At 43.3% G+C, this 23374-nt stretch overlaps 2 protein-coding genes across 3 annotated transcripts; one reads left to right on the forward strand and one right to left on the reverse strand.

Annotated features, from left to right (window-relative positions):
• Nucleotides 1–29: 29 nt before the first annotated feature.
• On the forward strand, nucleotides 30–6147 carry LOC134065941 (uncharacterized). 2 transcript variants are annotated; one of them, XM_062521070.1, is made up of 8 exons: nucleotides 30–158; nucleotides 528–602; nucleotides 769–1056; nucleotides 1221–1241; nucleotides 1351–1602; nucleotides 1946–2059; nucleotides 2666–2899; nucleotides 3207–6147. In XM_062521070.1, the coding sequence occupies exons 2-8, from the start codon at nucleotides 572–574 to the stop codon at nucleotides 4517–4519; spliced, it is 2253 nt and encodes a 750-aa protein (XP_062377054.1). In that variant the 5' UTR covers nucleotides 30–158; nucleotides 528–571; the 3' UTR covers nucleotides 4520–6147. The 2 variants fall into 2 exon arrangements, with proteins under 2 accessions (XP_062377054.1, XP_062377055.1); XM_062521071.1 differs by having other exon boundaries at nucleotides 44–158; nucleotides 517–602.
• On the reverse strand, nucleotides 6050–23165 carry spice1 (spindle and centriole associated protein 1). Its single transcript, XM_062521072.1, has 18 exons — nucleotides 23027–23165; nucleotides 22479–22588; nucleotides 22340–22387; nucleotides 22038–22184; nucleotides 21759–21861; nucleotides 21556–21674; nucleotides 21387–21463; nucleotides 21180–21292; nucleotides 20959–21078; nucleotides 20520–20785; nucleotides 20184–20315; nucleotides 19748–19871; nucleotides 19233–19352; nucleotides 18289–18644; nucleotides 7221–7419; nucleotides 6589–6670; nucleotides 6455–6515; nucleotides 6050–6308 (listed from the first exon to the last, which is right to left on the reverse strand). Exons 2-18 carry the CDS (start codon nucleotides 22575–22577, stop codon nucleotides 6255–6257), a joined length of 2220 nt encoding a protein of 739 aa, XP_062377056.1. The 5' UTR covers nucleotides 22578–22588; nucleotides 23027–23165; the 3' UTR covers nucleotides 6050–6254.
• Nucleotides 23166–23374: the final 209 nt, after the last annotated feature.

The following is a 23374-nucleotide window of genomic DNA, read 5'->3' on the forward strand; positions in this document are numbered from 1 at the left end:
TTAAAGACGACATGGTACATTTCGTGGAATGTACACGGAACTAGCGCCCTATATATATCCGTGTAGTGCCCAATATAGGGCACTATACGGAGCGAGAACATAAGTTTCACTAGGCTACTTAGAACAAGGGTTGCTGTGATGAAGGCTCATGTCCCGAGGTAGGTTCATCTTTACATTTCACTTGTTTGTGTGTTTTTACAATGTTCCTGTTCTGAAGGGGAACGAACTGATTGCCGTCAACAAGGAAGCGAGCCAGCAAGATAACATTTCATAGACCTACTATTGTTGAATGAATGGCTCTTTGAGTAAACATGCAGTAATGATAACATTTACTCGGCCGTTGTTGATGGCTGTGGTGTTATTTACAAACTTATTTTCACATAGTCCATTCAGTTTTTTCCCAGCCATAGTTCATCACTGTTGCTCACTGCAGCCCAGCCCTGCCTTTCACCACCTAGCAAGCCATTAAACATAGCTAAGTTGATGTACATGTAGTGAGACATCTGCCACTTCTAGTTGTTTCCAAGGAATGGAGATGAAGGCTGCGAGGACACCCCAATAATGAGGAACAATGAATTCCTCTGGAAGGAATACTAGTTCAGGTGGGTAGTCATGGATCATCTGCATGCTCATTTCTTTCTTTACTTACATATTTTCTATAATATTTCACAAACAGGCTATCCAACCTTAAACATAAAGCTTTATTGCTCCATTCAATAAGTGATACTGCTGTTGACCACGTTTTTTTTTTTAATACCGTGGGTCCAGGAATGAAGCAGGACATCAAGGCCCATCTCCTGGCCTCCCAGGAGCTGCTGGTCGAGTCCCTGTACAACCTCGCCCCTTTACTGGACTGTGCCCTGGCCCGCGGGCTGCTGTCCCAGGACAACTACTATGAGGTGAAGGCGGAGAAGACACCCCCAAACAGGGCTCGGAAGTTGCTGGAGGTGGTGCAGGCCCAGATGGACGAACGGGGGGCCTCCTGTTTCCTGGAGTGCCTGAAACGATGCGAGCATCACTACCCTCGCCTTCGCTCGTGGCTATCCCATAATACAGGTGTGCTATGTATTATATTATGCACATTGCACAATAGTCCGAAAAAGCATTTGTGTACACTGTTTTTTTTTTTTTTTATATATTGCAGTCTGTTTCAGTGTTATTCTTACAAATAGACAAGACACTACTCAAAAACAATTCACTCTCCTGTATTATCCACTCAGATATCCAGCGTGGACCAACAGGTATGTCTCTAGAAATACCTTGAAATGATTAACTGTGATGTATTTCAAAGTCTATTTGAAAGTCTTAAGTGTTGAAGATGAGTCTGTTGTCTGTGGTTTGTGCTCCCAGAATGCCAGCTTCAGACCCAGTTCAGTGTTCTGTGTGCCCGCCTGGGTCACTCCGTCCTGCCTGTGTCCCTGGCGCTGTTCTCCACGGGCATCATCACCCAGTTTGAGCTTGACCAGGTCCAGTCAGCAGCCATCCTCTACCAGCAAGCGCAGAAGCTGCTGACCATCTGTCTGTCCAAGGGAGATGTTGCATGCAGGGCCTTCTACAGTGCTCTGAACGACGAAGACGAGAACCTGGCCGAGGAGATCAGGAGTGTGTACATAACAACTTTATAGTCACTCTGTTATTGAATTGAAATATTTTAGTTTGACGTAGTGTCCTTGAAGCTGACCTTTAAATCTCCTTAATTGGATGTAAACATGTGTTCAGGGAGGGTTTTATGGGTTGAATGAACTGGTAGAATATTTTAATGAGAAATGTTAAAACTCCATTTCAAATAAGGGTTGCTTCAAAACACTTTGGGGGAAATAATACAAATCCATTGACAGGTTTTTAACTAGCTTCATTTAGTGTAGAGACCACCACATTAACCCTAGAGATTGTTCTGGAATGACTTCTACTGGTTCTCATGATTATTGTCATGCTGTCATTTCAGCGAGTGGTTTGCCTGAAGCTCTTCCTGTTTTGTCGGTGCAAAGTGAATCTGACATCAGCAGTTTCCCAATAGCTGTTGAGGAGACTAGTGCCGCTACTGCAGAGGCTGAGTCAGGTAATGAACATGTCATAATCCACATATTTCCTTACTACACTTACTACTGTCTACACTGCACTACTGTATATGTCTTGTTCTGCCTATGCACCACCTGTCTATACTTGTATATCACATTGCACTTTCTACTTTTTTGCAATTCAGGTTAGACACAAAATGCATTTTGTTGTCTTTGTTGTTCTCTGCACAATGATAATTAAGTTTAATCTAATCCATCTAATCTACACTTTCCTTCATAAAATCTACCTCTGTAACATACATGGCTAACATACTTACTGTAGTGTCAATAGATCTGTAGATACTTTGTAACAATGGGTATATGCATAGAGTGCTCTCCATAATTATTGACAACTTTGGTAAAGTTGACTAAAAACAAGTATGACAAATAATCTTTTCATGATTTATTGTAGTCCCACAATGAAAACAATGAGGGAAAAATCCAACCTCAAAGGGAAGCAAATTTATTCTGATATCTGAAAATCTCATAAAGAAATTTATATTTTTAACGAAACTGTGTCACCCACAATTACTAGTGTACTGCATTTCTGGTTGGTATACTCCATATATTACTGCAGTATTGATTAACTCATTTTTCACATACTGTAGGTGTACTACAGGAAGTGCAAGGCCTGCTGGGTATTGTGAGTGGAGAGGCCAGGCTGAATATCTGTGAGCTGGGGGTCATGCTGGGTCTGCCCCGCTGGTCGGTCAGGGAGGTCCTGCTGGAAGAGGTGGGGATCGAGGATGGAGTTCAGCTGGAGGTGATGGTGGATCTTTTCCTCCAGAAGACCCGAGATGCACCACTTTTGCTCAGCAGAGTGCAGGAGTGTAACATTCAGAGTAGGTACTCCACTTTAATGGCAATTAAATGTACTTCCTACATTGTGATGTACAGTATGTGATGACTGGTTTGTATAGTGCTTTGTTTAACTAGCTGATTTGTTGAAACCAATGAGAGTGTAGGAACCAACAACATAAACAATAACATTTAACATATCTGGTGGGTCACCTGCTGGCCTGACAGGTCTCGAATCTATTTACAGCATTCTTTGGATTAAGGATGTTGTGACCATAGATATAAATAGAAGTTTTATATGGTTGTGACTGTGTTGCAATGTAATCACAAGTTCTCTCTTATCCTACTTAGGAGCACAGCTGTCTGAGAGGGGTGGCCTATTGCTCAAGCTTCTTCAGGAAGCCGAGTCATTGCTCCTTCACAGGGACTTCCTGCACGGTGGGGGCCAAGCCTGCACTGGGGATCTCAGAGACAAAGTGGAGGCCGTCTTCATCTTCCTGCTGTGGGACTGCATGGCGCAGGTCCTAGAGGTGCCCATCTCTGAGCCCGGCAGGAGCGCGCTGGAATATGTTGCCGAGTTACGGGCTGGAGACAAGGTAGATGTTTCCTTGCTCCAAGAGTTGGAGGAATGCCTGAGAGATGGAGGAGCAGAGGCCTTGAGACAGGGCGCACGATTGCTGGCCCAGATCCTACGAGACCTCCACCCTCGACAGGATTGCCTCCACCTGTCTCCTCTGCAAGATGGGGCGTACTCCTGCCGCCCATGGAAAATCCACAGGATCACACGCTTCCGTGGTCTGCTAGCTCGAGTTATTCGCAAAGTGGGTAGAGGTAGTGGGTTTTCACTCTCTGCTGCCATGACAGACCAAGATGGTCATTTGCTGACCAGACAGTACAGAGAGGTCTGTGTGAGCGTAGCAAGGTTGCTGGAGAGAGTGTGGCCAGATGGTGGTTCCACTGACCACCAGGGTGACTCGGACGCTGCCATCACACAGCATCTCAAATTCACCTTGTCCAAGGAGGCATTCGGAGCGGAGGTCTTTGATGCTGGGATGAGGCACCGTTTGCTGGGGATGCTGGAGTTCAGCCCTGCACGGATGGGACTGGGGTCTCTAATGCGTCTTCATCTGGAGACCCTCGCTGGGCTGGAGCACTATCTGCAGCAAGGGGAGCACCACGGCTTCCAGTTTGCTATAGAATCCGTGCAAATTCTCGGAGGGGCACAGCTGTGTTCCGTAGAGCGTGTGCGAGGTCTGGTTGCCATCGACAACGGCTTGGAGGAGGTGTACCGTTTTATGACATCAGAGCCGACCTCATTCCTGGTGAGAATCTGTTGCCGTGGCTATGAAAGGGAGTGTCGGTTTGAGGTGTGCAACCCACGGTGTGTGCGTCTTTCTCAGCTGGACTGGGCAACTTTACAGGACACGCACGGGGTCACAGAGGGTATCGTTCTAACTGAGGAGGGAGGCTCTGTGTGGGTGAGAGAAGGGGGCATGGGCTGGATGGAGAAACTACAGGTTGAAATGGAGAGAAACCGTTTGCAACTGAATGACCAAGGGTGCTGCATCAGGGTCACCAGTCAGGAGTCAGAATGCAAGATCAAGTTCATCTATAAAAATGGACGAATATCAGCATGTGCTGTTACAAACTGTGATATCCTGTAATTTTCCACTTTACTTTCCAATGGGGAACAACCAAAACAGTACTTTTGCACAAGTAGAGGGGAGCAGGACTCTTTGTTTCTACAAGTGAAAGTTACAGAACAGTGCTGAATCTGTTTGACTCTGCATTTCGTGTGTGGTACACATCAGTGATGCGCGGGTACGTGTCTGAACGACCCGCCCCGCCCCGCCGTTTACAACTAACCCGACCGCAACTCGGACCGCAAAAAATAATTATTGAAATACTGGACCCGACCCGCTTCCCGACCCGCTTATTGTAAAAAGTAGTCTAACTTAGTCGTAGCGTCATTGAGCTACGCAAAACTGGTAGGCCTATCTCATATGCATGTAAAACAATAATATATATTGCCTAATTATATAGCCTATAGCCTATAATTGCTCAGAATTTGGGAAACATGCATTTAGTCTACCTTTTTTTTGTTCCGTGTCAGCATTCATCCAAAAATTAGGCTATTTGACTCAACATTGAACATAATTAGCCTAAGGATTTTCCTATACAAATTCTGTTTCAGCTGTTCCTCACATGAATGCCTTGAAGCTCTCCCAAGCATGAAATGCAGACATAGAATATTATTAAGAAACTCTTTATTAACGTCTTCATCAATGGACCCAAACAAAAACCAAAACCCATAGAGCAGAGCTTCGCGATTATAAATTGCAGCGAGATGAAACCTTTATTGCACGAAAGAGCAGACGTGGGGCTTTCCAACGAGCCACTTTATAAGTTGCGCAAGGACGCACATTGCATGCTCATACCAATTGTAGGCTATGCCTTGATGACATTAAATTAAGAAGTATTTCCTGATTTGGGAAACTTTTAGTTTATTTTTCTTTCCATAATACCATTCGATCTTGCTGCAAATGATCAGACTTGAGAAGCACGCATTGCATCGGCAACTTCGCTGCTCAGTAGCCGAATTTTCTGTAGAAGAGGCCAGCAGTTCGAGAAAAAAGCTGCAGATCATAGACAGAGAAAGCATATGCTCTGAGAACAGAACACAGCATGTCAAGTGTAGCCGAGGGTCTGTCTATGCAGAAACAACAAGTGCATTTGATGTTCGTGACAAAATGCGGGGGATAGAATCGCGTTTCAGTGAGAATGCTGCAAATTATGTGTTTCTCTTCTAAAGACAATTATGTACGATATAAATGACAAAAAATTAACGGCATATTTTTTTTTACCGACCCGACCAAACATGACCCGAATATCATTAAAGATATTTTTTCTTGACCCATAACCGCGGGTGACCGCGGGTGACCGCGGTCGCCTGCTCGATTTGGATCAGCCCGCGCATCACTGGTACACATACCACAAAACAGGAAGGAGGGTTTCACTGCTACGGACTTCAGCTCTCTGAAGTAGTTGGGCTTCCCATTGCTTACACTAAACAACCAAAGAATGTCTAATCAGCTTATATTCATATATTCAATTAACCCTATTCATGTATACAATACAGTGAATACACACATAAATAATTATACAAGACAAGAACATAAATGTTGATTTTGTTGTTCATATTTAATAACTTAATTGACACACACACAAAAAATATATTTAATGTAAAAAAGCACATAACTAACTGCATTGCAATAAAAACTGTGAAAACAAATGCTCAGGCACCCTTCATTATTGAAAGATAAAAAGCCAGAGATTGTGCACACCACTACAAGTATGTAATGTTACACTACTGTTGCTAGTACGTGGCAATCTGCCCTGTTACTGTACGTGAGCGGACAGTGCAAACCAGCCATCTCCCCTTCGCCTCTCCACCTGCATGAGCATCACAAAATCATAGTACAGCACTTAGTCAAATTACACTTACTCAAATTTACTCATGTCAATTTCCCATGCCTGAAAACATTCGCTTTCAAAATGTTTGTTTATTTTCAATAATGTGAGGTGAGCTAAATCATTACCTGAGGTCTCTGCCGTTGGTTCTCTACTCCGGTAAGATTTTGTGGTGAGATTCCAGCAGATCTGAAAAGGCTGTATTTTAGCATGTTGCTGACCATAAGGTGATCATATAACGGTAGTAAAGTTCATCCCTTACCTTCGGCTACCACCACTGGACTGAGAGCAAGAGTCCCTTTCAGGCACAGACATGGCCACCTCAGGGGTCCTTCTTGAAATACCTGCAAAGGAGACGGAGAATATTTCAGCCAGAACGCTTACGGTTAAAGAAGTATGGGAGACCTAGAAAGCCAAGCATAGCAACAGCTGCATGGCGCGCGCGCACACACACACACACACACACACACACACACACACACACAATGTAGTGCATCTGACTGACCTAGTCACTAGGTCTCTGTCAATCCAGCATGAGGAGACAAACGATACACAATCATAAAAAAAAAGCCAAAGACTGATAGATCTCTCTCTGGATGCCTTTCTGGGGCAATGCAAGACTGTTCTCCCACTCTTAACACCAAATACGTACGTGCTCATCACCAGAAGCAGACATGCCAGGTTCAGAAAGTAAAAGTCCTGCCAAGTATTTGATCCAACCATTTAGTCAACAAGCTCATCCTAGTTAGCAGCCAGGTAGATCAGATAATTAGTGATCACCTGTGGTAACAGTTAGAAAGAATATATGGCAGGAGGTCGTTTACTTTCTGGAACCAGGATGTCTGCCTCTGCTCCATTACCCAGCCACCCCGCCACCTCGGATGCCATACAAACCTGAGGCAGGGCTTTCTGACTCGGAGCGCACTGAGATGGGGGAGACGCAGGGGGACATGTGCATAGAGGAGCTCTGTCTCTGCTGCTCGATGAGCTCCAGCAGTTTGCTCCGTGCTGCTGCACTCTGCCTACTCAACTCCAGGAGGCGCTCTTCCATATTAGTCGCTGTGTGCTGCACTGACTGAACACTCTGGATCACCTGCACACAAGACAACAGCAAACAGTGAGTTGTGGTAAACATACATACAATGGTGAATGAGTAATTGGGTGTGCACATTAGTTTGCTTGTGACTGAAAGGCCATGTTTACACAGTCAGTAAAATGTGACCCAATTTTGATTTTTTTGCGCATATGTGCCACAATTCCAATGTGCAGCAGGACAAACGGACAAAAACACAGGACAAAAGCACATGGATTCTGATATTTTCAGATCGGGTTCAGGCCTCATTCATATGTGGAAATAAATCAGATGTGAATAGGATATCTGCCAATGCGACTGCTGTCTGAACAGGCAGACTGGATATTCCCTGTCATTTTTCAACTTGCACAATGTTAAAAATACGCTGTCTTTTCTCACCTTTTCACAATTACATCACACATAATGTTGCTTTCATGTACAGTACTGGCAGAACGGTGAAATTAAAATAAAAACAGAGATGGAAAAGCTGCACTAAGGGATCTCCTTTTTTCCCTCTTTTTCGGTTTAAAAAAACACCGGAAGCCTATTTTGCAGACTTTTCAAGATACTTCGGAAACGAAAGTAAACAACTAACCACTGAAAAAGCCTAATAATGCAAGCTTGAGTGATTTCGTGCATTAGCAGTAGGCTACTGTCTGTATCTTTGGCTGCGTTTAGACTGCAGATCGGATATGCTCAATTCCGATTTTGTGCTCATATCCGATTTTTTTTATTGCATGTTTACATCTACTTTCGCCAGTGACCCAAATCCGATCATGTGTGTTTATATTTGCCAGACACTTGAAATGGCCCGCATGCGCATGGGCTAAAAGTTTCTTGTAGGGGAGAACCAGCACAATCGTAACACTTTTTTATTTTCCCAGTTCAAACTAGCTTTACAAAAAGACGATAGCCTTGAGAGCAGTGAAACTTGACCAGAACAGAGTCATACATCTCTACTCCATGAAAGTTGAAACAGAATGTAACAAATATGTTGCAGTTTGTTAATAACTTAACTTAACAGTGACATGTACCTTTGTTCCAACCTACGCAGCCATTAAAAAGTGCGGTAGGCTACAGTTGTAACAGTATAGCGTCATGGTTGTAACAGTGCTAAAATCGTGAATCCTATAACATATTTTAACACAAAACACTGCTGGCTTAAACAAAGAACATCTGTTTTCATATATAATCAACAAAAAAAGGTCCAAATGTATGACTGTTAAAAGCTAGTCGTATGAGTGATTAGCCATTGCAAACCATACGGTATTATGCTAGCTCACAATAACCTTTAAAGCCCGTGCGCCAAGTTAAATTTATAATTATGATTGACACAAAATATATAGGGGAAATACTTGTTTGACAAGTCGATGTATTGTTTTGTATGTTTTTCGACACATAAAGGCACAATATAAGATGATAAAGTTGGTTATTTTCAGTACCTACTTAAAACTCCCCCTACCCCCCAAACGAACGGATTGACGTCATAAGAGTGACTCCTGCAGGTCCCTGAGAGAAATGGCGGGTTGCTCAGGTTTATAGCTGTTAGGCCTACCTGTCAGTCAAATAACTCCGCCATGACCCAACTAATTTTATCATTGAAAACTTCCTCATAAAAGTCAAATCATTAGCTTTCCAGTGGTATGATTGGTTAAGGGATTTGTGTGAATCGAGAGTTGAGGTCTTCTTCAGCTGAAGGAAAAGCAGCAAGAAGCACAATAGCGCATCACATCACCTTCACGTCGTCTGAAGGAGAAAATGCGAGATCAACAGAGATTGGGTAAGTGTTTTATGAGGTTATTAGTTGTTATCCATGTTATTACTTCATAGTAATTTTTAAAACGTATTATTTTTAAGTTATTTCAAGCTAAGTTATTTTTGCCGGTACCGTGTGTGCTATGCCTCGTGGTTCAGACTGGTGGTGTTCAAATTCATGATATTTTGGCACACTGTAATCTTTAGTAGGCTAAATCAGAGACACTTATGTAGGCTACATGCATGATTTCCAGTCATTCTTGTGGGATTACTATATTATGTCAGCCAAGAACAAGATCGACCGACACATAAAATATTTTGTCTATTTTGAACGATGTTGCTTGTCATTTAGGCTATAGCACTACAGAAACTAGCTAAGATGTTGCTTGCGTTGCGTTGTCTCCATAAAATGAACTCCCGTGCATCCTTTTTGTCGAGCAGCTAATCTGTATTTTATTGTCAAATAAACCTGTTATTCCGTCGAAATATGTAGCACAATTTCAATAGCAGGCTAATTGTTTGTAGGCTGCTGTAGCATCTTGCTTGTGAGCTAACCTAGCTAGCAGTTTTGTGGGTGTGTGTTTTGCTCGTGCATGTCGGTTCACTTGGTAGCATCGGTGGCATCAGAGACCACAACAACGAAATTGCAACTCTATCACTGTTAATCGAGGTGAGCAAACTAATCACTGAAGTTATGGTAAGATCCCTCATCTAATGTCATAACACGCCTGGCTGTTGAAATGGGCACGTACAGCTCGCTAATACTAATAGCAACAGAAGCAAGCTACGTCTAGTGCACGTTTGCATAGTTGGGATCATTATGCTGATTGTTTGCTCATTCAGTCCCAATGGACTATAACACGTATTTCCCAACATTGTTTACATATAGGTTGCAAACTTAGAAAACACGTGGGGAATCTAAACTCTCCTACCAGCATGATTAACGTATTAGCTATCCAGCTGGTTTCAATCAGCAGCGCAGCTGAGTAGCTAAAATAATGAAAATATGTCGGAGGAGAAAGAGAAACGCTGCGATAATGAAAATGTCAGAGGAGAAAGAGCAACGCTGTATGCTGCTACCAACTAGTGCAGAAGCAGAGATGTAGGCAAGCCTACAAACATGGTAGAAGTAGCCTTCTAAAGAAAAGGGCTTCTTTTTTCCCCCTTTAGAAAAAAAAAAATCAGATCAGCAAACCTGTTACTGCATTCAATCCAGAATGCTAATAAAGCAGCCACTGATAACAATTTTAGTGAAAAGTGTGATGGTGTTTAAGATTATGTGTAAGTGACATATAATAAAACTAAACAACCTATTCACTACCATGCTTGTTTTTTTGCTTCTGTTATTTTAGATGGCACAACTGGTGGAAGCAGCCAACTGCAGGACATTGGCAACCATATGACCCCATGGACTATGATGATGGCATGAATATGGAAGATGGGAAGCCTCTGAATAAAGAGAAAGACAAGGATGTCCTGAATGTGCAGAGTAATCTCACCTATCCTTCTTTCTTGAATTTCCCCTTAGTGGTCAATAATCTATTTTACAGACATAAACGTCATTTACACCCTATCATCTGCTAGGTTTAGATGGACAGATGGACACACGTAGGCCTACACATATCAGCTGTGCCGGAACGTACGTCACGTATCTGGTGTGAATGTGGCGTTATGTGTAACACAACTGTAATATATTGTATAAAGTATGATTTCATAAACATTTGTATTTACAGTTACTGTCTTAGTTAATTCAGCCTTCTGATAATCTCCCCATTTCCACCAGCTCTAGGATGCATCTAGTATGCATACCATTTTTTTAATTCTTTAAATTGACCTTTACATTTATAGTAATGATCCATGACCTAGTCAAGTTTGGGTATATCATGCGAGTGCATTTGCATCAACCTTCCTTCATAGGTAAGCTCCCATCCTTGAGGAGCTTCAACCCCACATGTATTGTAAAATAAATGCTCTTAATTTTGCTCTTCATATTGCAATCTTCAGTCAATAAACAATTTTTATTTAAATAGAATTTATGTTTTCTGTGTATTGTGTTTGAACTTCTGTACACATTTTGTTTCCTGACTGCCAGCCAGTATAGCTTATTTTCTGTTTAAGTTAGGACAAGTAGTCAGTAAATAGCCCCCTTGCTACTTTCACACAATATGACAGCTTGTGATCAGAATTATTATTATTATTATTGCTATTATTGATCTTGGCCAATTAAAACATTTGTACATTCCACCTTCTTGAAACTGCTTGAAAATGTCTTCTGATGGCTGAAGCAAGAATGAGGGCCTCCGGGATGTGCCTCCCCAGAATGCCATAGGCCCAACGTACCTGTCTGTATGCTGTGTAGTGGTATTGCCACGGATAGGGATGTAACAGTTAAACTAGATATGGACAGCTGGATTATTTTTCATATGCTGTTGCAGAATTAATTTGATTTGTTCACTAGAGTACTGCTCTGATGATAATGAAATGAATACCAAAAAAATAATGTGAATGTGTAAGCATACTGATGACTACTAGTCTGTAGGATCATTCCTGCCTGAAGTTTGGTAGGCAATCTTGAGAACAAAGGGGGTTCATACCATGCCTCAAAGTCAGGGCATGTTTGTCTGGCAGAGGGTAATGGTCAATAGAGCCCAGAACCCACGCTTCTCTGCACAAGTTCTCTACAGCTGAGACCATGGGCTGGCAATGCCTACATAAACATTATCAATCATAACGATAAGGTAGGCTATGATAACTCCTTTCTCTCCCTCTCCAACAATCGGTCATCACTCATGGTAGCACCATGATTTGCTCATTACAACGTCTCGCACCAGTCTGACAATTATGCGCTTTTCAATGAATTGATAACCCGGTGTTGTGTCGAATTGGGCTACCCGTTGAGTTGCGCTACCATGCAAGTGCAGTGGAAAAGACAACGGACAATTCACTGTCATGTACAACGACTGTTAGGCTATGTGCTATCTCAGCGGACAATATTTCGCATACCGTAGTCAACCAAAATCGCTGAGCCAAAAACAAAACAAAAACCGGACATATTCATGTTGTTTATTTAATTTCACCTCTCCGTTTTGAAATAGGCTAGTCCGGCCTGTATGCACCACCTGGGATTCCTCGATTAAACATTGGATAGTGGGTGGCTGGTAGCAGCATTTTAGCTTGCAGAAACAGCACAAACGTGTCATTCAGAAATGCTAAACACAACGGTAGCACATCCTACAAGCAGCATATACACTGGAGGTGCGTCCCTGGACACCGAGCGCCTGTCGGAGTTGGGAGTTGTCATAAATGCACACAAAGCTGGAAAGAGTTACGTTGAACACTAGAGGTCATGATGTATTTCAGACAGATTTAAATGAAGCATAAGGAAGGTCAGGAATGTTAAGAGGGAGGACGATTGGCTAAATTAGCTGTAGGCTACTTTCAAGGTGTTTTAGTGAAGGCGCATTTTTCTACATTGGATAGGCCTATTTTGCAAGTTATGCCTCCAAATTAATCTTCATGTTTGCTATTTAAAGTGTCTGAACTTTTGAGTTGGCTTTATTAAAAATTGATGAGAGTGAGAATTTGAAAAAAGTAGCTGCTATCGTTCTTTGGCCAAGTTATAGGCTACTTACCAAGACAACTGACTCCACCAGCACATGGTTTTCTTCACACCAGATATTTATATTCCTTAATGGGAATTATTTAATATTTGTGTTTAGTCCCTCATCCCTCTCATGTCTGGGATGCTCAAAATTGTATGGCTGGGTGCCATTATAGAGGTTTGAGAGAGATTTTGGATCTCCTCAGACTCAAAACTCTCCATATTGCATAATACTTAAATAGAACTTTCGTGGCAGGACTCACTCTTCTGACGTCATAACTCGGCTATGATTTTAAAATGTGATTTTGACAGAAATGGCTATAAATGTTACTGTATTGCAATTATAGTAATACTTTTAATGGTAATTATATCTTCACTGAGCTATCTAACCATTATCCAATAAATAATAATAAAAGTTTTAAGTTAACGCACGCACTTTAAATAGGCTTATTTTGGTCCTATCGACTTGATAAAACCTGTTAATATAGTTGATGAACTGCTTATTTCTTACATGTCTGAAGCAATTGGTCCAACACTGATATTTGAAGTTGCTGTGTTAACTTTCATTGGGTGTGATCGCGGCACATAAAAATAATCCATAACTCGCAATCATAATTGCTCGCAACATGCGCGATAAAATCAGTTAATTTTGCCAGTGACAGGTGTTACAACTAACTCTTTTACTGTCTATGCAACTAACCCGCACAGGTCTAGGTCATGTTTTTTATTTTCATTTAATTGCATTTGCTGTGACTATATAAATCAAATGGCACTCATGTTAACTTGAAACAGATCGAGGGACAGACGAAATGAACGACATGTGATTGAAGTCTACACATTCAAATTTCACGAAGCAAAGTTTAACAAACAGAACTGCAGTTGCAGTTTTAAAAAATAGGCTAATACCCTACAAATCGCGATGCTTGAATTTGGCACTTTTTTGCTTAATATCTCTGGTTGGCAGGCGCGTAGGAACGTAGTAGACCTAAGCATTGGGGGGGACAAGAATGAGTTCCGTTGCGCGCGCAATTTTTTTATATTAATAAATAAAGGGGGCGAATTATAAGTCACATAAGAGATAAACAAAACCTATTGCTGAAGTTTTAATGGCCCTCTGTAAGATGTCGCTTTGAAAATATGTATTTCAGTCTTTTTCTTAACCTATTTGGAACTGGGAAGAACATCTGCACATAGGCTGTTCAGAACACATTTCTTCCCTGAAAACGCACACAGCTAGTCTGTAGGACAACTGACTCCCCCAATGCTTCCCTTTACGTGGTTGCATAAACGTTGCTTAAATGAAAATATGTTTCTTCTTCTTGACTTTTCATATGCCATCTAAGTAAATTTTATGTCAGCTGACAGATGGATGCGCGTTCTGGGCACAATGAATGGGTTTGCCCTTAGTTTAAATGGAGACGCAGGGAGAGCGCGCTGTGGCTATTGTTACCTGTATGCAGCCAGCTCAACAAAGTAACGTGGTTAGAAGATTCCTGTATGCTGCATTGCCGTGACCATTTCCTTGTGGATTTTTCTCATTGGAATACAGCTAACGAACACGAAAGCTGAGATTGCCTTGCGCATCAGTGTTGGAACGATACTCAACAAACTGTGAGATAAACATTGTTTTTCGTGTCTGGGAGATCTCGTTGTCGTTTTTGACTGTCGGCTTCTTATGTTTATTGTTTGGACGTATGGACACTGAACTTTGAGGGGGTGTTTGTTTGTGCATTATGAAGCTTTGTGTTAATTAGTATTTGTCGGGCCTTCACCTCAGCGCGTAAGTTGCGCGCTAGGTGGCCACGAACGAACTCATTGCTTAATTTGTGACAAAATACAGTGAGTAGCCTATTCATCTTTCATTTGTGTTTTTTCATTTGTTAGATAATGTTGCATGTTTGACGTAGTTTGTAAACAGGCATTCTGCCCGTTTATCTTAAGTCAACCGAGGCCTTCGGTTGCTCATATCCGCCCGTAACCTTATGTGCGTCGTGACAGTGTGTAGATTATAATAAGGGGCAAATTGTTACACATTTAATTTTAAAAGCATAGCCTATAATAGGATGAATAAAGTGTATGGACTTGCTAAATCCAGGTAACCAGATAATTAGGCTATGTGCCACGTCCGATTTCGCAAGTGATAAGCCTACATTTAAAAGCGACAGCCATAAGACTATATTTAGGCTATAGACTACTGTATTCACCCACAATAGGCTATCCTCTTAACTATTTCGAAAAGAATGAAAGAAGGCCGTACAAATATTTGGACTGAGAGAGGAGCCTACATTAGCTTTCAGACACTCAAGGTGAGGAAGTGCTCCATGCTGCATTATTGAGACGGGCTTCGTTTCGGGAAACATTCTTAAAACACAATGTAAAAGACCTCCGATGCGCAGCGATAGCTATAGTTATGGGGCCGTAACTCAGGAGGATATAATTGAGCTAAGTAATCAACAACATCTGTACTTTGCAGCGTTTTTCTTTCGGGAGGGGGTCCAACATTGGGGGTGTCCCGACCCCCGCGGTTCCTATACTAAAGAACTTAAGTCTATTCTGAACAAGAAGAAACGACTGTTCTACACTGGAACTATGTTGGAGAAGAAACAAGTAAACAGAGAGGTGAAGCAGGCCATCAAAAAAGCTAAAGCAGCTTACAAAAGTAAGATCGAAAAGAAATTCACACAAGGTAATCTCCAGGAAGCCTGGCAGGGTATAAAGACAATGGCAGCAGTCAACACTGTGCGTGACTTCAGACCCGTGTGTGTGGCTGGCAGCAGCGATGAATCCCTCCCCAATGAGCTTAACTCTTTTTACACCAGGTTTGAGAAAGATCATCAGTCTCAGTTGGCGGACATCACCACTAGTTTGACCCCGAGTGACCCTATCATCGTCACAGTTGAGTCTGTGGTGGAGTGTTTGAGAAGGACACAGATCAAGAAAGCTCCTGGTCCAGATCACATCTGTGGTTACACACTGAAATACTGTGCTGAGCAGCTTGGAGGCGTTTTCCAGCAGATATTCCAGAGGTCTCTATCTACTGCCACTGTCCCACAGTCATGGAAACACTCCACAGTTATTCCCATCCCCAAGAACACCAGCATTAAAGTCCTGAATGACCTAAGACCCATTGCCCTCACCTCCCTTGTCATGAAGGCCTTTGAGAGGATTGTGAAAGCTCATATCATCAACGCCACAGCTTCAAAGATGGATCCTCTTCAGTTTGCATATCGTGCGAAAAGAGGGGTGGATGATGCCAAAATCTACATACTGAATACCATTCATGCACATCTAGAAAGCCCAAATTCTTTTGCCCGACTCCTATTTGCAGATTTCTCGTCTGCCTTCAACACCATTCAACCTCACATGCTGGCTAAAAAACTTATCAACTGTTTCAACTTGGATCATCAGCTAATTCTGTGGATCATAGACTTTCTCACACAAAGAACACAGAAGGTGCTGGTCAACAAGAGGTTCTCTGACAGCAGATACACATCCACAGGCTCACCCCAGGGTTGTGTCCTCTCACCACTGCTTTTCATCTTATACACAGATGACTGTAGAAGCCGCCATCCTGATCGTCATCTAGTGAAGTTTGCCGATGACACTGTTCTCCTGTCCCTGTTATCAGGTTCTATCCAAGATCACGGGCCTGTCCTCAGTGAGTTTGTGGAATGGTGTGATAGCTCCTTTTTGGAGCTTAATGTTACAAAAACCAAGGAGATGTTCATTGACTTCAGCAAGCATGGAGGATGCAGGACTGCAACTATAATACATGGGGAACCTGTTGAAGTTGTACAGGAGTACAAATACCTGGGCACCGTCATGGATGACAAACTGCGTTTTGACTCCAACACAGAGGTGATTCTCAAAAAATGTCAACAGCGGCAGTATTTCCTGAGGAAACTATACTCCTTTGGAGTGAGCAGGAAGATTCTCAATATTTTTTACACCTCCTTTATTGAAAGTATACTGACCTTTTCATCAATATGCTGGTTTCACTCTCTATCGATCAAAAACAAGAAACACCTCCAGAGCATTGTGCACACATGCTCTAAAATCATTGGCCACCCTCTTCAGTCTCTGACGTCACTGCATGACAAGGCAACCCTAAGAAAAGCCAACTCCATCTTAGAAGACTCTACCCATGTCTTACACAGAGTTTTTGAATGGCTGCCCTCTGGCAGGCGTCTGCGCTGTCCTCTTGCTAGGACCAACAGGAGGAGGGCTACTTTTACTTTTGAGGCTATTCGCCTTCTGAACTCAAATATGCTCCCAGCCCCCTCCCCCTCTCTCTCCTGGTACTAGGAGACTGGGACCCACACACACACACACTCACACCCCTGTCTGTCCTGTCCTGTTTGTCTTGTCTTTTGTCGTGCGTCTTATGTCACTATGCCTGCATGGAGAAATTGCCCCTCGGGGATAAATAAAGTTTTTTGAATTGAATTGAATTGAATTGAATACGCGCCTGGGTTGTAGGCTATTTACAGTATACCATTCATATTTGGATGGCTATAGGCCTACGATTGTAGATAATTAGGTAGGCTACAAATGTTTTATTCTCAATACATGGTCTACGGAAACGTAATAGTCTATCAAAGTATCAAATAGGGCAACTTTTAACACGCTCCGAGTCCGCCAGCGCGCCCACTTGGAATTGTAACCTAACGTCACCAGGCGCAAAATTGTCACAGATTAATGACGTGTGGGACGCATTGCACTGGAATATCCGATTTGTCTGTTTAGACCAGGGGTAGGCAACCTATGGCACGGGTGCCACTGCTGGCACGCCGAGGCATAATCACTGGCACGCGCCACCAGCATCAGCTAAAAAAAAAAAAAATCTCAGACTGACAGCAGGATCTTCCAATCCCTCTTTTCAGTGTTCGGCTCAACATACCTGTGTGAGCAGGTATTTTCGCATATGAAAAGTGTGCTCAGCCCTATCGGCAGCCGTTTGACCACGGACAATTCCGAGTCGTGTTTACAATTAAAAGTGACAAACTACGAACCCCAGATAAAAATTGATGATAGTGGCACACTCTTTGACTAGAAATTTTGAAGTTGGCACTGGATGTCTCAAAGGTTGCCGACCCCTGGTTTAGACTGTAGACACATGCACACAAATCCGATCCATATCTGATTTAAAACCACATACGAAAGGGGCCTGTATCCGATCTGAGGAGATCGGAATTCATGTGTTTTTTTTCTGTTTACACTGTCGTGGCACAGATCGGATACGTGCCACATGAGAGCAAAAAATCGGATTTGGGTCACTTCAAACTGGCAGTGTAAACGCAGCCTTAGCTCTCATTTCAGTGACCAAAGTCCCTCTGGCACGAATGCAGGTTGTCTCAAGTGTTTAGCAAATTAGTGAACCATGTATTTGACATCTGATATGGGCCACTCTGAAACTTAGATGTAAACATGCAGTCCAAAAAATTGGATATATGCAGAAAATTAGAACTGTACATCAAGGCCTGCCGGTGTAAACACAGCCAAAGTGAACCATTGCACTGTTCTGAGGTCTGTACCTGTTGCACTTGTGGCTGATGCCCTGCTGGTGGCGCTATTCTCTGAGCTGACAGGCTGGCTGGTGAGGATCTCCCAGAAGTCTGGTCTCTGGAGGTGTACGACCCAGCTGGGGACACGCGCCTCTGTTCCAGCTGAACCCGCAACTGGGCATTCTGTAGGGCCAGCTCGGCGATCTGGGCCTGCACTGCATCTTGGGAAGGCAGGAGGCCGAGGGAGGGGTCCATCAGGGAGGTGGGGCGGGGCAGACTGGCGAAAGAGCTGGGCGAGGAGCGGTCCAGCTCCTCCCGTGAGCCTCGATGACTTCCTCCTGCCACGGAAGCATCATGCTGCTGCAGCACCACACCACGGGCTTCTCCTGTACACGGAGACAACATCAAGACTCCTGCGTCAGTATCACACACTGAGTCAGCGACTAGGTTGCAGTTAAGTCAGTGCAAAAGAGCTTCTGGCCCTCAGCTAATCATAATATTTTGTTTTCTCATGATAAGATACGTTGTAATCCGAATACACTGAGGTCTCAGTTGAGTAGCTCACTGTCTGCTCTAGGGCTGCTTGATTATGACAAAAATCAATGTCATGATTATTTTGTTCAACATTGATATCACGATTATTAAACTCAGTGATTTTGGAACTATCATCCATTTTCAAAACGTATTTCTGTTACATTTTTTTAATGAATTTTCAATAATAATCTTACAGAAAAAAAACAAAGAGCAAGAGCATGGTTATGAAACTGAATGTAGCAAAATAATAATTATATTTCGATTATGCTGTTTTCATAATTGTTGGAAGTCATAACTGCACAGCTCAAGTCTGTCCTACTTGTATGTACTAAGTCTTAACCCTTGTATTTTGTGTGAGAAGTGGAAATGGAGCTGCTATGGAACAAACATTAATGTATAAAAAAGAAAAAAAAGAAAGAATGAATCAATCTCTTGCTCACCTCCTGTAACTCTGCCGGTAGGGGCCAGGCTGTCCCTCTGTCGGGGGGGAGAGAGCAGCACTGCGGGGGAGATGGGCTGGGGCTGGGGCTGCTGGGGGAGCTTCATCGGGGGCTGGGGGTCTGCAAACACAGGAGGCACATGACCAATCTCTCTAGGCAGCCTGACTAATGTGTGGCATATCGTAAATAAATGAGAAAAACAGACAGTATGAAAGTCCATATGTTTCTTTCTGTTTAAGTAAACCTTCAGTGTTAGGTCTGCTTTAACTCATAACTATCAATAGGTGTGATAATAGGTGGATTTGACTTGACGTAGCCGTCTTAAGACGACTGCAGACGTGATTATTTCTGAGATTCTGATATGTTTTCAAACTGGAATTGTGCATACGATACGTCATGGTTGAAAACATATCAGAATCTCAGAAATAATCAAGGCTGCAGTTGTCTTAAGATGGCTACACTGTACATCAAGTCGAATTCACCTATTATCCATTGGGTGTTTGTTCCCAGATTACCTGGGACAGGAGTGTCCTGTGGCTCTGGATCCCCCTCTAGCTGGAGAGGGCCCAGATCTCCCAGAACCAGCACCACTGAGTCCAGACGCTCCTCCAGCTCAGTGACCCGCTGCTGCAAGCCAGCCTGTGGAAACACAAACTCAAGAAATCACAGACATGCTAGCTGCACACCTACAACAACAAATGTAAAACACCAAGTCGGTATTAATCAAATTGCCACTAATTCTTGGCTCTAGCATAATACAATGCTTCAAGTCCTCATAACTAATACGGTAAGGTAAAAATACCAACACGGTTTCTTATTTTTCCATCAAAGTTTACTGCAGTAATGAAGAAGACTACCAACATCTTTGATAGTGCGCGACACCATCTTGGTACAAATATGACTATTGGGGCATTGGATAAATAAATGTGTTTGTGGGGTATGGTCACGGACCTGCAGGGCGGCGCTCTCATCTTTCAGATTAAGTGTTTCAGCAGTCAGGGCATCAATGAGCACCCTCTGCTCCATCACCATCTCCTCCAGTCTCCTCCTCTCCTGAGCCTCCCTCCGCGCCTCCTCTTCTCTCTGCACACACAGCAAACAAACGCACATGCAGGGCTCTGGAATGTCTGGTATTGCACTACACTTGTCACGTTAGGAGCAGGACCCTATTTGTCGGTTTTTGAAGGATCCGGTGTCCCATTAAGGCTAAATGGGTAAGGGGATTTGTATATTTTGCTACTTCGAGCTATCGGCAGCATTCCTGATCTGTGTTTTGGCTATGCTCACCTGTCTGACGTGGCGAGCCAGCCGACCAATAGTAGACACCAGAGCCACTGAGAAGCCTGTGAGCCCGGGGTTGGGCCTGTGGAGCTCTGGAACAGAGCTGGGCTCCTGGGGGTCAAGGGCGTCCAACTCTGTCTCCACCTGCCCCAGCATGCTTTGCAGCATCTCCAGGCTGCTCTGGTTACCGCTTAGTGAACTGAGACTTGATCCGTCCAGCCCTGATTCAGCGGAGCGGCCCCTACATGACCTGGAGGCCCTGTTCTTCTTGCCTGTTCAAACACACACACACACACACACACACACACACACACACACTCAATCACATATTCTCTTTCTTTACGGTGTTTCCTGAATATACCAACATTCAGTCTTGGCCTGATGGGTGACAAACGAAACAAATGCATCTCCTTGGTTTAGAGCCATCATCCGTGGAGGAGCCTACCCGAGCGTGGAGGTGCAGAGTCAGGGTTTAGCACTTGGGTCACCAGTGTGGATGACCGGCCCGACTCTGACTGCGACTGACTGGACCGTAATCGGTTAACTGCCACAGTGGCATTCAGGGCTACAAGACAAGAAAACAAATCTCACATTCAGGTAAGGATGCACAGGAAATAAGGGTAGCTAAAGTCCAGATAAGAGACACACACAACACATAGATAATACCTGCTTGGTCTTGAGATGGTTTTGGGTTACAGGGTGTCTGTGGAGGGCTTTGGTTGTCCAGTGTCTCAGCTCTCTGATGAGCACTCTTGGCCTTTTGCGGGGGGCCTCGATACCTACAACCGGTACATAACTAGTACTTTAGCACTTAACCAACCATAGGCCATTAGACTGCATATCAGTGAACTAATACAGGTGAAAGTTAAGCACCTCTGAGAGTCACTCGGGGAGTTGAAGCTAGAATCAGGCTCTTCACCACTGTACTCCTCCTCTAGTTCATTTAAGGCCTGGAAGACATGGATCGATCAAGACTTGGAGTAAAATGTACACTGCTGGAAAAATACTGAAATCATCAAATATGAATGTACAGGGTCTATACCTGTGGGTCCATCATTGACTGGCTGAGGACTGACAGGTGGGTGGGAGGATCAGGTCTCTGCAGCACCGGCAACTCAGAGTCAGAACCACCATTTGGTGCCACAGTGACACTTGGGAAGCCTGTGAACACACACACTCTTACTGAGAGATTTTCACACAAAATCTGCCGTGTAAGCCACACATATCAACAGCAAGGTACAGTACCTGCTTGCCTGCGTGGAGCATCGCCAAATAGGTCCTTGACCACAGCCATAGCTCTGTCTGACCTGGCCAGGACATCCTGCAATGTGCATTGGTCAGAGAACACCTAGAGAGAGTGATGGCATTGTCTGTCACATAACCATAAACCACTTATCACTCATAAAGACAAAAATTGAGCTGTCAAAACAACCCTGTCCAACCATGCGTAGCTTAATCAACACCGAACTATGTTAAATGTCTCTACTAAAGCCTGTCTTGACGAGAGTGCATTGTGTTAGCCACCTCTCTAAGAAGGTTGAGTCGATACTTGTCCAGTCCTGGTGGAGTAGACGGGTGGTCTTTCCCTCTTCTACGTCTCAGGGTCCTCTCTCTTAGCTCCCATTGGGCAGCCAGTCGGTTTTGGGACTTGTGCACCTCATGGCGTCGAGCCTGGAAGAAAGAAAACATTGAAATGTCCATGCGTGGAGGTACACAGAGATGTTATGTACCTGTCTCACTGAGTGTATCACATAAACACACACACACACACACACACACACACACACACATATATCAAGACACTACAAGTAACAAGATGGCCTTACCAGTTCTTCTGGTGTAGCTTTATGTACAGTCAAGTCGCTGACTGTGCTCTGGAAGGGGGAAATAGTTAGGTATACAAATTAAAACACAGTTAAACAATAGCATCCCATGGCTAATGTAATACATTGAAGTGTTACATACCACCCATTCCTTCTTAGGAGCTGCTGCCTTCTTGGGGCGAGTTGGACCATGACGTTTTCCTTGGCCATACTGAAGACGATTCACTCTCGCGAAAGACATCTGCCTAGATGCTGTGAAGCAAGTGAATCGAAGCAAAAGATGACATTACGTTAATGTTTGACTACATTCTAAGTTACCAAACGTGAAAAAGATGACAGAAAGCATGCCGATGACAGAAAGCATGCCGATAACTCTGCTAACAACTTAGCAATCATTTAACTTCAATGTGTAACGTTATTCGAGTTGAATTTTACTTTAACTAGGTAACGTTAGATGTTTGCACCAAACTTGTACCCTAATGTTGTAACAACGTGGTAAGACACTGCATGAAGCACTCTATAATGATCAGAACACAGTAAGTTAGACACATTCTAGCAGCAAACCTGTTGGAAACTTGTTATTAGTTTGCTAATGATAGCTAACGGCATATCTCTGACATTAGCTCAGCTTTCAAAACTTAAACATCACGCTGAGTAACAATAGGTCGTAAGTTATTTAACAGAACCTACCGGCGTTGGTATAAGAAGGTCTTGCATGTGAAATCTGGCAAAGAATGTGGACACAATCTCATGTGACATGAAAAATCCGTTGTGAAGATACAGCAGCAAGCCACTGGCGCTTGAATGTGCTAATGCGCGCCTGACTGGTTCAAACCGAGATACAGCAATTTCTTCGTTACCAAGGCAAAAGACGCTGAAGCGAGGAATGATGGGAAACGTGGTTTTGAGCTTGCCTTTTGCCTGTGCATTTTCTCTGGTTTTAGCTTTTATAATATTCTCTATGGGTTTTACTGCCGGAAAATAAGTCTTGCTCCGCCTGCAAAGTGATATGGAGTATGGAGATTATAGGCCAATGAG

This window comes from Sardina pilchardus, chromosome 19 (genome assembly GCF_963854185.1).
Source record: "Sardina pilchardus chromosome 19, fSarPil1.1, whole genome shotgun sequence".
In the NCBI taxonomy this organism is placed as follows: domain Eukaryota; kingdom Metazoa; phylum Chordata; class Actinopteri; order Clupeiformes; family Clupeidae; genus Sardina; species Sardina pilchardus.

Bases quoted from the DNA above. Each gene is read 5' to 3' on its own strand.
- LOC134065941 (XM_062521070.1), top strand. From the start codon at position 572: ATGAATTCCTCTGGAAGGAATACTAGTTCAG. The intron at 1,057-1,220 runs GTGTGCTATGTA...TTATCCACTCAG, and splicing joins GTGGCTATCCCATAATACAG to ATATCCAGCGTGGACCAACA. The intron at 1,242-1,350 runs GTATGTCTCTAG...TTGTGCTCCCAG, and splicing joins TATCCAGCGTGGACCAACAG to AATGCCAGCTTCAGACCCAG.
- spice1 (XM_062521072.1), bottom strand. From the start codon at position 22,577: ATGTCTTTCGCGAGAGTGAATCGTCTTCAGTATGGCCAAGGAAAACGT. The intron at 21,079-21,179 runs GTATTATCTATG...CTTGTCTTGTAG, and splicing joins ACCATCTCAAGACCAAGCAG to CCCTGAATGCCACTGTGGCA. The intron at 7,420-18,288 runs GTACAGACCTCA...TCTTGTGTGCAG, and splicing joins ATCAGCCACAAGTGCAACAG to GTGATCCAGAGTGTTCAGTC.